The following is a 13,734-nucleotide window of genomic DNA, read 5'->3' as shown; positions in this document are numbered from 1 at the left end:
GTTGAGTGAAAGCTCATGATTTTATTGTCTTCATAACAAGGTCAGCTTAGAACTGGATCACTTGGCCCTGTAAACAGAACATAAGAACAAAGTGGTGTGCTTGTAGTTTTTAAGAAACCTTCCATTATCCATGGGCTTAGTAGTTGGGTGCCTGCCTACCATGACCCTGGCTTCAATCTAAGACCACAAAACATTTCTAAGGAGACCCTGTTGCCCACACACTAAAATCCTTAAGCCATTCAGATATACTGGTGTTAGATTTTCAGCTAATAAGGCACATAAAAAGCTCACAAATCTGAAAAACAAAACCTAAAAATAAAATACTTGCCAAGCGGTGGTAGTGCACACCTTAATCCCAGCACCCGAGAGGCAAGGGCAGGCAGATCTAAGTTTGAGGCCCGCCTGCTCTACAAAGGGAGTTATAGGACAGCTGGGCCTACACAGAGAAACCCTGCCTCGAAAAAACAAAACAAAAAAACCATCCTCCTGGCAGTGGTGGTGCACACCTCTAATCCCAGCACTCAGTAGGCAGAGACAGGAGCGATCTCTGTGTCTGAGGCCAGCCTGGTTTACACAGCAAGTTCAGGACAAACTCCAAAGCTACAGAGAAACTCTGTATTGAAAAACCAATCCCACAAAAAACCTCTGGTCCCAAGCATTTCAGCTGTGGGCTATGGAACTTGTTTCTTCAGCTGTGAACAATTACTGTTGAGGATGCCCTGTGGCACAGTAAGCTCACAGTTTCCTCTACAAGTAAGGCCAATTTCAAAGGAGAGTACCTTTCTCTTCTTATCACCACCCAGTTCAAAGTGCTTGCATCTCTTAATAGCCAGCATCCTCTTAGATCTGCAGTTGGGCTCCACACATTCCAGTCTCAGCACAATCTTCTTTGTAGTTTTTGCCTACAAAAGAAATGAAGTCAAATCCTTCACAAAATTAGGTTGCCACAATCTGTATTCAGGTATGGAGAGAAAAAAAGATCCAGAAGCCAATCACTTTGCGCTAAACAGTAGGAAAACTGAAAGTGGATCTGGTTGTGCACACCCCCAGCACTTGAGACAAGCTGCAACCACATGAATTTGAGGCCAGCCTGGGCTACATGACATTGCCGCCCCCTACCCCAAAAAAAAGCTACTTTAAAATTTGTAGCCTTTCAGGCTATTTGTATTCTTTAGTGGTTACGTCAAATAAAGGCCAGCCAAATTTATGCAAATATGAAATAGAACTTTTGGGGTTCACCAATTTTCTCAAGACTTCAATTAGCCCTAAAATCAGTTCCACTCCCCGCTAATAATCAACTTTTTTTTAATAGAGGGTTTCTATAGACCCACCTCGCGGGGGCTGGGATTAAAGTCATGCACCACCGCCACCTGGCTAATAATCAACTTTTAAAAATACACTAATTTAGTGATAGGTTTGTTGCTAGTTTGCAGTCTGAAAGCTGAAACACCTCCCTCTTCCGTACAAAATGGGCTGAACATTTAAACGAACAAGCATTCCTATTACCCGACACCCACTCCAGGACCCAAAGAACTCATTTAATTTCTACAACCAGGCTGGCAGAGTAGGAACAAAGAGATGAATAAATGCAGGTTCCCTAAAGAAGAAACTTCATGAAACTGGAGAAGAATCTAGAATTCAGCCAGTGGAAGGCCTACACATGCACTTTAAGACTTCATGAGACTGAGAAATCCAGAGAGCCCTTCACGGCAATACAGGGAATCGAACCTGGGTTGCCCTCAAACTCTACCACTGAGCCTCCAGCAACAAAGAGCTTAGGAGTCAGACATGACAATAAACGAATGAACGATCTTACTGGGTACACACATCATTCCCTTCTTAGGAAAGCAGGGCACATTCCTTCATTTTTGCCTCTTTAAAGTGAGATGCTATACTCAAGACTATAGTCAGATCTGGGTTGACTCCCAGCTCCATTGCCTTGGAAACATTCCTGCCGCTAAGGGGGATAACTTAGCTGGAACACTATACTGCTTGTACACTAGAGATGGCAAATGCCAAGGTCCTTACCACAATAATCAAGAAACATGTCAGTTAGGAATCACTAACCTTTTTGCGGAAAATAGGCTTAGTCTGCCCACCATAGCCACTCTGTTTCCTGTCATAACGCCGCTTTCCTGAAAAAAGTTATTTGTTATGGTATGCTGTACACAGATCCTATGTCAAAACAGCCACAAGTAAAAGTCTCAAGTTTAAATTGGAGGGGGGAATGCTTGGACTTGTTAATACTTCTCACAAGTGTCACATCAAAACCAGTTTACATGCAGAAACAGGCACAGCCCCAACCCTTGAGAGGCTGAGGTAGGACTGCTTATTCTGGACCAGCTTGCTTTACATAGCTGGCGTTTAGCTCCCACCAACTCCCGATCCCTATACCCTAGCCAACATCAAATTACATATAAGCAGCTTACCCTGGGCATACAAAGAATCTTTGCCCTTCTTGTACTGGGTCACTTTGTGGGGTTGGTGTTTGCCACATTTCTTGCAGAATGTACGGCGGGTCTTAGGAACGTTCACCTAGTTTTAAAAAAAAAGTAAGTAAAGTGTTCAGAACGTGCAGCTACCGGACCGCAATGACCCAGCACCCTCCCTGGATCCAGATGAAGCTAACTACAGCTACTCAGTAAAACACAACCACCATGTAGATTTAAAAGGTGGTTCAGTCACACGCGCCAAACTGTATCCACCCGCAGCTAAATCGCCCCACCACTTCAATTCCTCCGCCCAGAACTTCGCTCCCTGCGTTCCCTGTGTGTCGCTCTCGGCAATGCTAGATTTCTTAGGTACATCGAGGTCCTAACGGAGCCTTGACGCAATCTGGGACAATACTGTCCACGCCGGCTGCAAGGATTGTGCTGGATACTACGAAACCCCGATACGCGATCATACCATGTTGGCGGGTGCGATATCGGCACAGAAAGAAAGAGGGAAGGCCAGCAACGGAAGTTTATAGGCGGTGCCTGGGTGCACTTCCTCAGAGCAGTGGGAGACAGCTACCATAGAGTCTGTAAGGATCCCAGCGCAGCGCCCTCGGATGGCTGGATGATTTGCCTCAGCCGCAGACAGGCGCTTCAGTCAAGGCTCCGCCTTAAGCCTATGGCTCTCTCCTCCACTTCCTCCCGCCTAGCGCCCGTCAGCTTTCATTACTCCACCCCTTTTGGAGGACTTTGCAATTTAGTAGCTTAAGCAAAGAAAGCAATGCTCTTCCCAGACTCTGATCTCCCGTGTTGGAGCAGACCAGGGACTAGGATCAAGTGGGAGGGGTCTTCCATCTCAGCCTAACATTCTTGTTCCACTTCAAGGAAACTGAAACGATCTTAAACAGCAAAATGTGGCTCACGGAAGCCCTGGGAGGTAGCCAGTCGCTTCAGCTCATTTAGTTAATGTCTATTCTGTTTCAGGCACTGTTGTAGGAGCAGGACATAGTAATTATGTTCATTACTGTCCAATCTCAGGCTAAGTACTTTGTAGAAAAAAAAAACAATGAAAGCAGTACCTTTTAGCTGAGGAAGTAAATTGGCTGATTTTAAAGTTATGAAAACTAGCAATGAATTTATCCGGCTTCTGAGATAGTTGGGCCAACCAAGAAAACATACCTCAGCTTCCCTGAGTACTTGGCAGCGGACATGTATGAAGTTTCAAGTTAGTCCAACCGAGAAAGGTTGAAGGAAACTAGCTGAGTTTTAAAATAGATTCTCAGAGTGAGTCTAGGAGGAACGTGGTAATGCTACTTCCATTTTCCAGGGGGAGGGCATTCATCCAGTAGCATGTGAAAGCTTTGGTCCACCGTCAACAGTAGTAGAAGCACACCTCACCCCCATGCGTTCTGTGATTCCAGAATTCTTTTTCCTTTACTATCACATAATATTATAATATGATCATATAATATATGGCCTGCCTATTATAACAGCTGTCTTTGGGGTGGGGAGAGCCTCAGACATCCCAGGGTGACCTTAAACTCACCTATGTAGCTGACGATGGCTGTGAACTCCTGATCCTTATCCTGAGTGCTGGGGGCCACATGTATGTGCTATGTGCCACCGTGTCTGGATGCCTGCCTCTTGAATCCTGCCAATCTTCAGCAGCTGTTTCCTATGACTAGTATTTACCAAATGAGGAAACTGAGGCACCTGACCTATCCAAAGTCACACCCATGGTTATTTTGGAAGTTGGAATTCAATCTTCGGCCATTTAACAACACATAATTCCTAGTCTTAACCAGTATATTGCCCAGGGAAAGAGGCACCTACAGGGTAGATGTTTGGGCTAGAATGCAAGAGGAGGCAGCAGTGGCCCAGGAGCTGATGTTAGGAGGCCCAGGACATCTGCTTGTATGATGCTCCAGAAACAAGTTGACTCCACCCACATTTTTGTTGGGTGATCCCCAGGGCTAAGATAACAACACCACCATAGCCCACTGCATTTCTTTGCCAAGCTGCCAACCTGAAGTCCAGCAATATTTTCCTCTGTCTAGACTCGTAAAAACCTCACTGGCCTTTAGGGAGTTTCTAAAGTTATTCTTTGTTTTGTTTTTCTGTTTTGTCTTGTTTTTGTTGTCCATGTAAGTAATCTGGAGATAAAAAGACAATTAGCCTTCTTCATCTAATCAAACTTTGTTTCTTGACTCATTCCCCATGTGATGTGGTTTGAGGAACTTTTTTGTTTGTTTGAAACAGGCTTTCTCTGTGTAACAAACTCTCTTTGTAGACCAGGCTGGCCCGGAATGCACTGAGATTCGCGTGCCTCCGCATGCACCACCACTGCCCAGCAGAACTTTTTATTTTGAAATAGTTCTTGACAAAATTGCATCTATTTAAGGTATACAATATGATGATATAGGCCGGGCAATGGTGGCGCACGCCTTTAATCCCAGCACTCGGGAGGCAGAGGCAGGCGGATCTCTGTGAGTTCGAGACCAGCCTGGTCTACAGAGCTAGATCCAGGACAGACTCCAAAGCCACAGAGAAACCCTGTCTCGAAAAACCAAAAAAAAAATATATGATGATATACACTTATCTTGCATAACTGCCACAGTCAACACAACCATCACCATCCAATATTGCCTACGTGAGTGTGTGTGTGTGTAGGGGTAAAAACACTTAAGTCAGCTCTCTTATCTAATTTCAAATAAACAATAGAATATTAATTAGACCCCCCAAATTATTCATCCTATAGTTCAAAATTTGTTTAGCAATAGTCTACATGTCTCTGCTCACTATTTTCCCAAAAATGAAACACTCAGAACTAAAGACAAAAATCTAGGTATAGTCGGGCATTGCACAGTTGTGTGAGACATTCACTTTCCTCCAGATATTTTACTTCTACAAAAAAGCCCCATGTCATCTCGATTCTCAATCATATATGTTTCTGCTTTGTCATTTCTTTTAGCTTCTGTCAGCAAAGCTCAGGTACCATTTTCACAAGCACTACTGCCACCTCCTCTCCTTCTGTGGACATTGAACACAAGTCATCAGGCTTGGCAGCAAGTCCTTTTTCCTGCTGGACCGTTTCGCCAGTCTATCCAGTGGTAGTCACTTGCATCTGTGCTATAAGCTTATTTGTCCGTACTGTTCCGTTTGGGCATGGTTCTGTTGGTACGAATGAGTGTGCTAGCTGAGTGGCTGGGAGCCAAGGGTGAAGAAGTAGCTTTTTCTGCCCTTCCCCTTTGCCTCCCTGTTTATTTTCCCACGGTGCCCCTATGAACTCGCAATTCCTATCGCAAACGGACCTTTAGAAAGGATGGGGCATGTGACAGGAGCATTGGACTAAAGAAAAGGGGAGGGATGGTCAATGTCTGTGGTCACTCCATTGGTGACTGGAACAGTTACTACATGTGACCAGGGAAAGGACATAACTTGTCAGTAAAGTAGAGCGAGCCATATGACACTTGGTGCCCATCCATCTATACCAATGCAATGATTTGCCAACCTGCCATTTTATAAATGCTTTTTTAAAAACTCCCGGTGCTTTCGACATTCTGATCTGTTTTTAGAATCAGTGATATGTTTCCATATTAGAGTATAGCATCTCAGGGAAAGGCGATACAAAGGTGCCGCATGACACGGACAAGAAAATCAGTCACCGGGGGCTCTGACACCTTCAAGTTTGTGGCAGATACTGGCTGCATTTCTTTAGAGAATCCTTGGGGAGAAAACAGAAGGTGGAACACAAACTAGGGGCCCGCTGAGGTAACATGCAGGTTTCAAATAACATGTCTTGTTTACTGCTTTGCAGAATCAAAGAAAATGCTGTAAACTGTTTATCTTTGAGAGAGAAAAAAATGAGACAGACTCTTCTATGCTGTCCAGGCTTTGAACTTGTGACCAGCCTACCTGCATCACCCTAGCAACTGGATTAGAAGTGTGTTTCCTCATGAGGTTGAATCTTGAAGGAAGAATATTCACGAAAGAACATTCACCAAAGAATGGGGAAGGGCACAAGTCTTTGTGTGGGCTTACATTCAGGCATATTTATCTGTAGAAAAAAAAAACTTTCTTAGAAAATGACTCAGCAGGGGAAGTCTTGTCTCTACCTCTGTCAGGCTATGTATTTCAGGGTCTCTGAGGGAGCCCTCTTCATCCTTCAAGTCGAACTGCCTGACCCTGAGTCTCTGAGGGGACAAGAGACCTTGAAGACACTGGCTTGGTTCTGTGTCTTGCCAGCTTGGACATCTCTCTTCCTGTGCTGATCACCCCCCACAGCTCTTTAGGTATGTCTTCCCTTTACCCCAGGGAGGGTAGCCTGATGACCTGTGTGTTCGGTCCTGCCCCGTAATCTTAGGGGACTCAGCAGCCCTGGTAAAGGTAAGGTTCTCTCCAAGCTGGACTCTATTAGCGAAAGAGGTCCCAGGCAAATGAGGGTGGGGAGAGTTGGGGGGAGCAGAATGGGGACAGCAGCACGGAACCAGAGACCATATTGCTAAGAAGAAAAAAAGGCATTGGTTTAAGTCAGGAAACAAAAAAAGGGAACTGAGTGGCTGCAAAAGGGTGGGGTTTGTTCAGACTGTCCTTCCTCTCTGGACTGTAAGAATATGTCTCCAGGGCCAGTGTCTTCAGAGAGCGAGTCCCACCTTCCAAGTCCCGGCATCTCATTACATCTGGGAAGCTGCCTGCATTAAGTCAGAACTGAGGTGGGTCTGAGGTGACGCAGAGACGGGGTAGCAGCCGTAAGGACTTCTGTTGGGACCCTGAAAGGACAGACAGGAAACATGGCTGCTTCCATGTATCTGCTGGTGGAGGAGACTCATGGAGAGTGGGAGTTGTCACCAGCAGAAGACCCTGGCATGCCCTTCCAATGATGGAGGGGAATGTAAAGGTCTTCTGGAGAGGGCCAGCGTGGTGGGGTGGCTGGAGGAAGAGGAGACAGTGACCTGAGGTGACCATCTGAAAAGGTAGCCAACCTTGGAAATGGAGCTCTGCAGCTCTTGGTGGGAAAGCAACATTACAGACAGCCGTAGGTTGAAAGCAAGCCATTTTCACCAGATACTGCTTGAAGACCTGAAATGTGTTCTCATATCAATGAGACCCTTAGAGGAAGGAATTCTAAGAGGCTGCTTAAGCTGCAAAACCTCTAAAATAGCTCATGGGTCTCAAATGGCAGTACTAACCGGGGAAAGGCCTGTGCTGCATGGCACGGAGGCGAATTGGCTTGGCCTTCAACAGACCAAATATTACGAGGATGAGAGCTGGCTTCTAGGAAGGATTGTGTGGAGGCTGTGGGAACCTCGTGGTAACAGTGGGTAGGAGACAGGGCCAGCGCAAAGCAGCCTCCGCCCCAGCCGAGACAGTGTGGCCAACCCCGGAGGTCTCCGGGAAAGTTTTTCCTCTTACCATTGCCTACCATGTGCATGGCTGACTTTTCTCCTGCCTTCATTATTTCTCCTCTCATTTCCTGGTCGCTATCCCCTGATCCAGAAGCAGCACTTAATAGCCTTTAAACTGTATAAAATTTATCTTGCCACTTTCTCCTCAAGCTATTTTTCCTTTCTCTTCCCCCTTTCCACCTGCCTGTTGCTTTGCTTGGGCGTTCTTGCCGGGACTATGTGTGTAAATAAACGTAAAGTCATTAAGACAGGCCCCTGGCCAAAGTAAATGTTGTATCTCAGCGGTCCTTACCAGTTTTGTTCCTCCCGAGCCCTGCCAGCACCACACCTCATAGGGTTGGCCTAGGAGCAAATGGTGTGAGATTTAGATTCAGACTGCTGCTCTGATCAAGCCGACAGAGGCATTCTGGAGTGAGTGGCTAGACCTCCAAATGAACCGGTACTTTCCTTACAACCCAGCTCTCAAGGCTGGAAGGTTTATCCCCTGCTATGCAGTTCTAGAGCAGCAGTGGGGGTGGAGCTGGGGTGTTAATTCCAGAGGCAGGAGTAGCAGCAGTCCAGAGGCTGGCCAGGGGACACTGCAGGCAGCTCAGAGGCTGTCCTCTTTGCTGTTAGATGAACATTTTAGTTCGGCTCCTTCCCTCATTTTGCATGCCACACTTCTGAAGCAAGTGTACTATTGCCTTTTTCAATTATTTGAAATAAGCCACAAAACGCAAATTCTCATAGAAACCTGAAGTATTACACTCGTGCAGTATCCCTTAAGACTTGCCTTATCCACTCTATTCTGACTTTTTTGATTTATTTTATTTGGAACTAAAGTTTTACCCATTTAGCCGAGGCTATGTAGCCCAGACTAGTCTCAGACTTGTGTTCCTTCTGCCTTACTTTCCTGTGTGCTGGTATTGGTTGTGGACTTTACCACACCTGACCTGACTTTTAAAAAAAATTCAGGCTGTTTAATCTATTTGCTTGTCCAAAAATCCAGGTTCTTGTTGCTTATGGCTGTTGATGTTTTGTTCAGACACTTTGCAAATGCCTTATGGCGAAGAACTAGTGTAACTTTCCATCTTCTCATAGGGTCTTGATGCAATTTAAATAGTCACTATGATTTGTTGTTTCCATTTGAGCAAATTTCCCATAGAGTCTCTTGTCAGTGGTCTAGAGCCATAGCAGAAAGTCAGTTCTAACGGGGAAGATATGGCTGCTGAAAACCAAAGTTTGGGCCTTCTCCCAAGAGTCATCCATGTCTGTGTGCCTACATTCCCCTCAGCAATGCTGGGGTCTGATTGCTAATTCCTGAAGATAAAGGAGGCCTAGACACTAGACATTTGAGTGTAACCAAGCTCAAGGAACGGTTAAAGAAGAGTTGGGTGTGGTGGCACATACTTGTAATCCCAGCGCTCGGGAGGCTGAAGCAGGAGGATTACCTGGAGTTCCTGATCAACCTGAAAAGCAGAGCGAGACCTTGTTTCACAAATGTGGAGAAGAAGGAGGAGGGTGAAGGGGATGGAGGAGGAAGAAGTAGTTGTTGTTATGGAGGAGACTGACTTATTTTACTCCAAACCTGCTTGGTTATGCATGAAGCCGTCTGGGGAGGGGGAGGGGAACACGCCTCTGAGGAGCCTGAAACAATTGGGCCACGTGTAACTTTCAGTTTGTTGCAGAGGTTCATATAGAGCAACTGAGTATGATCGGGAGAGCTTCATAAACCTGGACCATTTAACCACAGGCATTCCTCCCCACGCCCCACTCTTTGAAAGGCCTCTTCCAATGAGCCACAAAACGTAAAGACTTTGGGTAACACTGGTTATCTGAGTCTCAGTTCTTCTCACTGCTGACCCTTACCAAAATGAAAATGACGTCTCACTCCTCGAAAGAAAATTCGGAGAGTTCCGAGGACTTGAAGTGTAGGCAAGTGGGAGATTAAGACAAACTAGAATTTGAGACCACTGACCCAGTGAAAAAGTTAGTGGGAAATAGAGGCAGACTAGAAAATGCCTGGCAGTGCAGTGGAAATGAGGTAAAGCTGGAGGGCAAAGGGGACTCAGGCTCTCAAAACCTGCTCTTTGGAAAGGACTTTGGAAATGAGTATCAAAATGCAAAGTGCACACACAGTTTTCACGTTTCTTTATGCATTGTGTGTGGTATGTGTGTGTCTGGATGGATGTGTGTCTGTAGTGTGTATGTGTGTGTCTGTATCTGTGCGTGTGTGTCAGGGTGTATATGGTGTATGGGTCTGTGTCTGGTGTGCATGCATGTGTGTGTGGTGTCTGTGGTGTGTGTGTGTGTGTGTGTGTGTGTGTGTGCATAAGTGTGTGCTGATGCTTTTAGAGAGTGTCAGATTCCCTTGAGCTGGAGTTCCTGGCAGCTGTGAAAGGCTTGATGTGGATGTTGGGAACTGAACTCAGGTCCTCTGGAAGAGTAGAAAGCCCTCTTCTTAACTGCTGAGCCATCGCTCCGATTCTTTCTCATTATTATTAATTATTGTTGTTGGTATTGCTCTTGCTATTTAGATTTTGTGGTAGGGTTTCTCTGTGCAGCTCAGACTGGCCTTAAACTCACTATGTGAGCCTCCTAGCTCAGCCTCCGGAGGGCTGAGATAACACGCCTAATTCACAGGCATGGCTAGGAATAATGGTAAACAAGAATCTTAGAAACTTTGTTTTCGCAAAAAGTATTGTTGCATGGATAGATGAATGGATACATAGATAACTTTAAACATAAGCAAACTATATATGATATGTGCAATATGAATGCAACTACAATAAGAATTGTGCACAGAAAAAATGAAGAAGATGCCAAAAATACTAACACATCTATATATGAGGTTTATAACTGATTTTTAAATTTTTAATATCCCTGAACTTGCAGAAATTTCCTACAATGAATTTGTGTTATTTTGATACAATAAGGAAAAATAAACGTTTAACCAAAGGGAAACAAAAATTCAATTAAAAATTGCTAGTGTTAGTGTTAGGCTTTACCATGAATTTGGTAGCCTGTAATGCTGACAAAATAAGTAGAGTCTAAACAATGTTTCAGTAGAGTCTAAACAGCGTTCCTTGGGAATTTACCACTCCTAATTGGGTTGCTTTGTTACTATGGAGATGACATTTTAAAGACCTTTCTTCTACCTGAGCATGATGAGTAGGCCTTTAATCCTAGACTTTGGAAGGCAGAGGCAAGAGGGTCTCTGGGAGTTTAAGGCCAGTTTGGTCTACGTAGTGAGTTCCAGGACAGCCAGGGCTACATAATGAGACCCTGCCTCAAAGAAAAGGAAATAAAGGGGAAGGGAAGGGACAGAAGGGGAGGCGAGGGGAGGAAAGGGGAGGGGAGGAGAGGAGAGATGGAAAGGGAAAGGAAGGCAAAGCCACTGAGTTTGATATCACCACATAACCTGGGTGTGGGGGTGCACACATCCCAACACTCAGGGGATAGAGGCAGGAGAGGATCAGAAGCCCAAGGTCTATCTTGACGACATAGAAAATTTGATAACAACCTTGGCTACATGGGACCTTGTGTCAAAAAAAAAATTCAATTTAAATCAATCTGGGAAGTAATGGCATGCTCACAAACTGCAAGAGCTACACAGCAGAGCTATAGAGGGATGGCACTGGACAAGTCACACAGCCTACAGATATTAGTGCCCATGGGTCTGTTGTGAAGAACAGCTGGAATAACACACATAAGATGTTGATCAGAAGCTGGGCTATATGGCTCAGTGGGAGAGCTCTAGACAAGTAGGAATAAGACCCTGAGCTTCATTCCCAGCACCACAACCAGAAATAATAATAATAAAAAAAAACAAAGTGCCTGACAGGTGAATGACACTGGAGCAGGAGTTCTCTTCCATATCCCTATAGAGAGAATCGAAATGACCAGAAGGAGAAATAATGAGAAAATGATACCTCTTGAATATTGTGACTAAGGAGTTGTTTGGGGTACTATTGATTCGCATCTGTCTCATGAACTCTCTTCAACCACAGGCAAGCTGTGTAGTTATGGAATGTCGCTCCAGTGTTGTCCCTGGCAGTGTTTTGTCTTATCATAAGTGAGGATGATTGCCACAGATGCTTTTATTTGTTGACTCTTCACGTGTTATTTATATTAATTCCCTGGCATAGTGCAGTTTGTATGATGAATGAACTCTTACAAACAGGCTTCCTCTTTCTGAATTCCACTGCTGCTTATAGAGCTGGGAGGATGCAAACAGTGGCTTTGTGTATTCCTTGTATTCAGACTTCAGTAATGTTATAATACTGAAACCATATGTCATACAAACAACTCAGATTTGCTGTCATTTTTCTCCCTCTTCTTTTTCATCATCTCTATGATCCTCTTTCAGTATATGCGACCTTTCTTCTGTTTCAACCCTGTCTCCCACCCCTTGATTAACACGAGCAGGAGCAGCCCTCATCATGCATGTTTTGTGTTTGGATCACTTCTATTAGCCAATGGAATTGTTAGAGACAAAATAGGAGTTTCCCACAATGAGTAGCTACAAGATTCTACCTGCTAACACAGAACAGTCCGCTACACTATACCAGCCTTCTGGGAGATGCAGAGATAGATGTTTCTCCTTTTCTATTATTGACTAAAGGACCAGAGGAGCCTAAGAAAGAACTGCCACATTTTGAGGTTGTGGGAGTCTGGATTTTACTCTAAAAAATGGGAGAGAAACAGTCAAGGGGATAACAAACTATGGAAATTGCAATAACTCTGCAGCTCAATGGTCTAGCGCTAGAGGCCATCTCACTCCTGGCTCAGAGGGGTGATGGTTGCTTACTTCCTCATACTGCAGCAGTAAACTTTACCTCAGCACAGGCATTTGAGAGAAACAGAAGGCTTCCTCTTGTATGAATTAGATGAGTTGAAGAAAAAGAAGGAAGGAAGGAAGGAAGGAAGGAAGGAAGGAAGGAAGGAAGGAAGAAAAGAAGGCAGAGGCGACACCCAGCATATGTCTTACAGGACATAAGAAGACATTATCAGGACTGAAAACAATGCTGGGTCTAACCAGGGAGTGTGTCCACTAAGATTCACAACATAATTAAAGGTCAAAGGTCCCGCGACCTTTACTCTGGCACACACAAACAACTGGGCATGGTTTGTTGGAATGCTTTTGATCCTCTGTACTGCTTATGCTACTCACTTGCCTTAGGGTTTTATTTTGCCTTCTGTAATTTGGGTCTGCGATTCTGAAAAAGGTGCTTGATGTCATTCACCATGATGCATGAGTGCTAGTATTTCAAAGGTCTCCACGACTTAACAGCTAAGAAGACTGGAGTATGCTTGCGCTTTTACCACTACTTATTAGGAAATGGGGGGCAGTGCTCTAAGAGGAACTTCTTAGGTGTTTGGGCTGAAACCGAAGGTAGGACGGATTGCTCATAATCTTGCCAGCTTGTCACTCTGGTGGGAGTCCATTTTAGGCAGAGGCCAAGAAGGAGACTAATGCAGCGAGGTGCAGGGAAAGGTTTGCGTTTCTGCATCCTTTCTCTCTAAAGATCACCAACAAAACGTTAGTCCGGTTGATCCACTGCCAGAAGAGAGCAGCAGCTCTGCAGTAGAAAGATGGCGAAGATCATCATGAGCATTTGGACATTCCTGGGATCCGTTCTTGTCTTCCTGTCATGATAATAGGACTGTCTGCACTGCAAGACAGCGCCAAATAACTGTGGAGAGCACCGGGCTTTGAAAAAAGACAGCCCCTTTCTCTCCCTACTGAAAAAGAAGCCAGTTTATCAGTGAAAAAAAAAAAAGGAAAGTGCACCGGGCGGTGGTGGCACACGACTTTAATCCCAGTACCCAGGAGGCAGAGGCAGGCGGATCTCTGTGAGTTCGAGGCCAGCCTGGTCTACAAGAGCTAGTTCCTGGACAGGGACAGAGAAACC

At 45.0% G+C, this 13,734-nt stretch overlaps 1 protein-coding gene across 1 annotated transcript; it reads right to left on the bottom strand.

The window, feature by feature from the left end:
* Positions 1-3,018, bottom strand: LOC101997748 (60S ribosomal protein L36a). Its single transcript, XM_005358688.1, has 5 exons — positions 2,908-3,018; positions 2,430-2,535; positions 2,068-2,135; positions 780-902; positions 1-67 (listed from the first exon to the last, which is right to left on the bottom strand). The coding sequence occupies exons 1-5, from the start codon at positions 3,016-3,018 to the stop codon at positions 47-49; spliced, it is 429 nt and encodes a 142-aa protein (XP_005358745.1). The 3' UTR covers positions 1-46.
* Positions 3,019-13,734: the final 10,716 nt, after the last annotated feature.

This window comes from Microtus ochrogaster, chromosome X (assembly GCF_000317375.1).
Source record: "Microtus ochrogaster isolate Prairie Vole_2 chromosome X, MicOch1.0, whole genome shotgun sequence".
NCBI classification, from domain to species: domain Eukaryota; kingdom Metazoa; phylum Chordata; class Mammalia; order Rodentia; family Cricetidae; genus Microtus; species Microtus ochrogaster.
This window is presented reverse-complemented; position numbering and strand designations above follow the sequence as displayed.

Excerpts from the sequence above, each read along its gene's own strand:
- LOC101997748 (XM_005358688.1), bottom strand. The coding sequence starts at position 3,018 with ATGGTAGCTGTCTCCCACTGCTCTGAGGAAGTGCACCCAGGCACCGCC. Across the intron at positions 903-2,067 it reads AGCCTATTTTCCGCAAAAAG|GCAAAAACTACAAAGAAGAT; the intron begins GTTAGTGATTCC and ends TTTCTTTTGTAG. Across the intron at positions 68-779 it reads GTGGTGATAAGAAGAGAAAG|GGCCAAGTGATCCAGTTCTA; the intron begins GTACTCTCCTTT and ends TTCTGTTTACAG.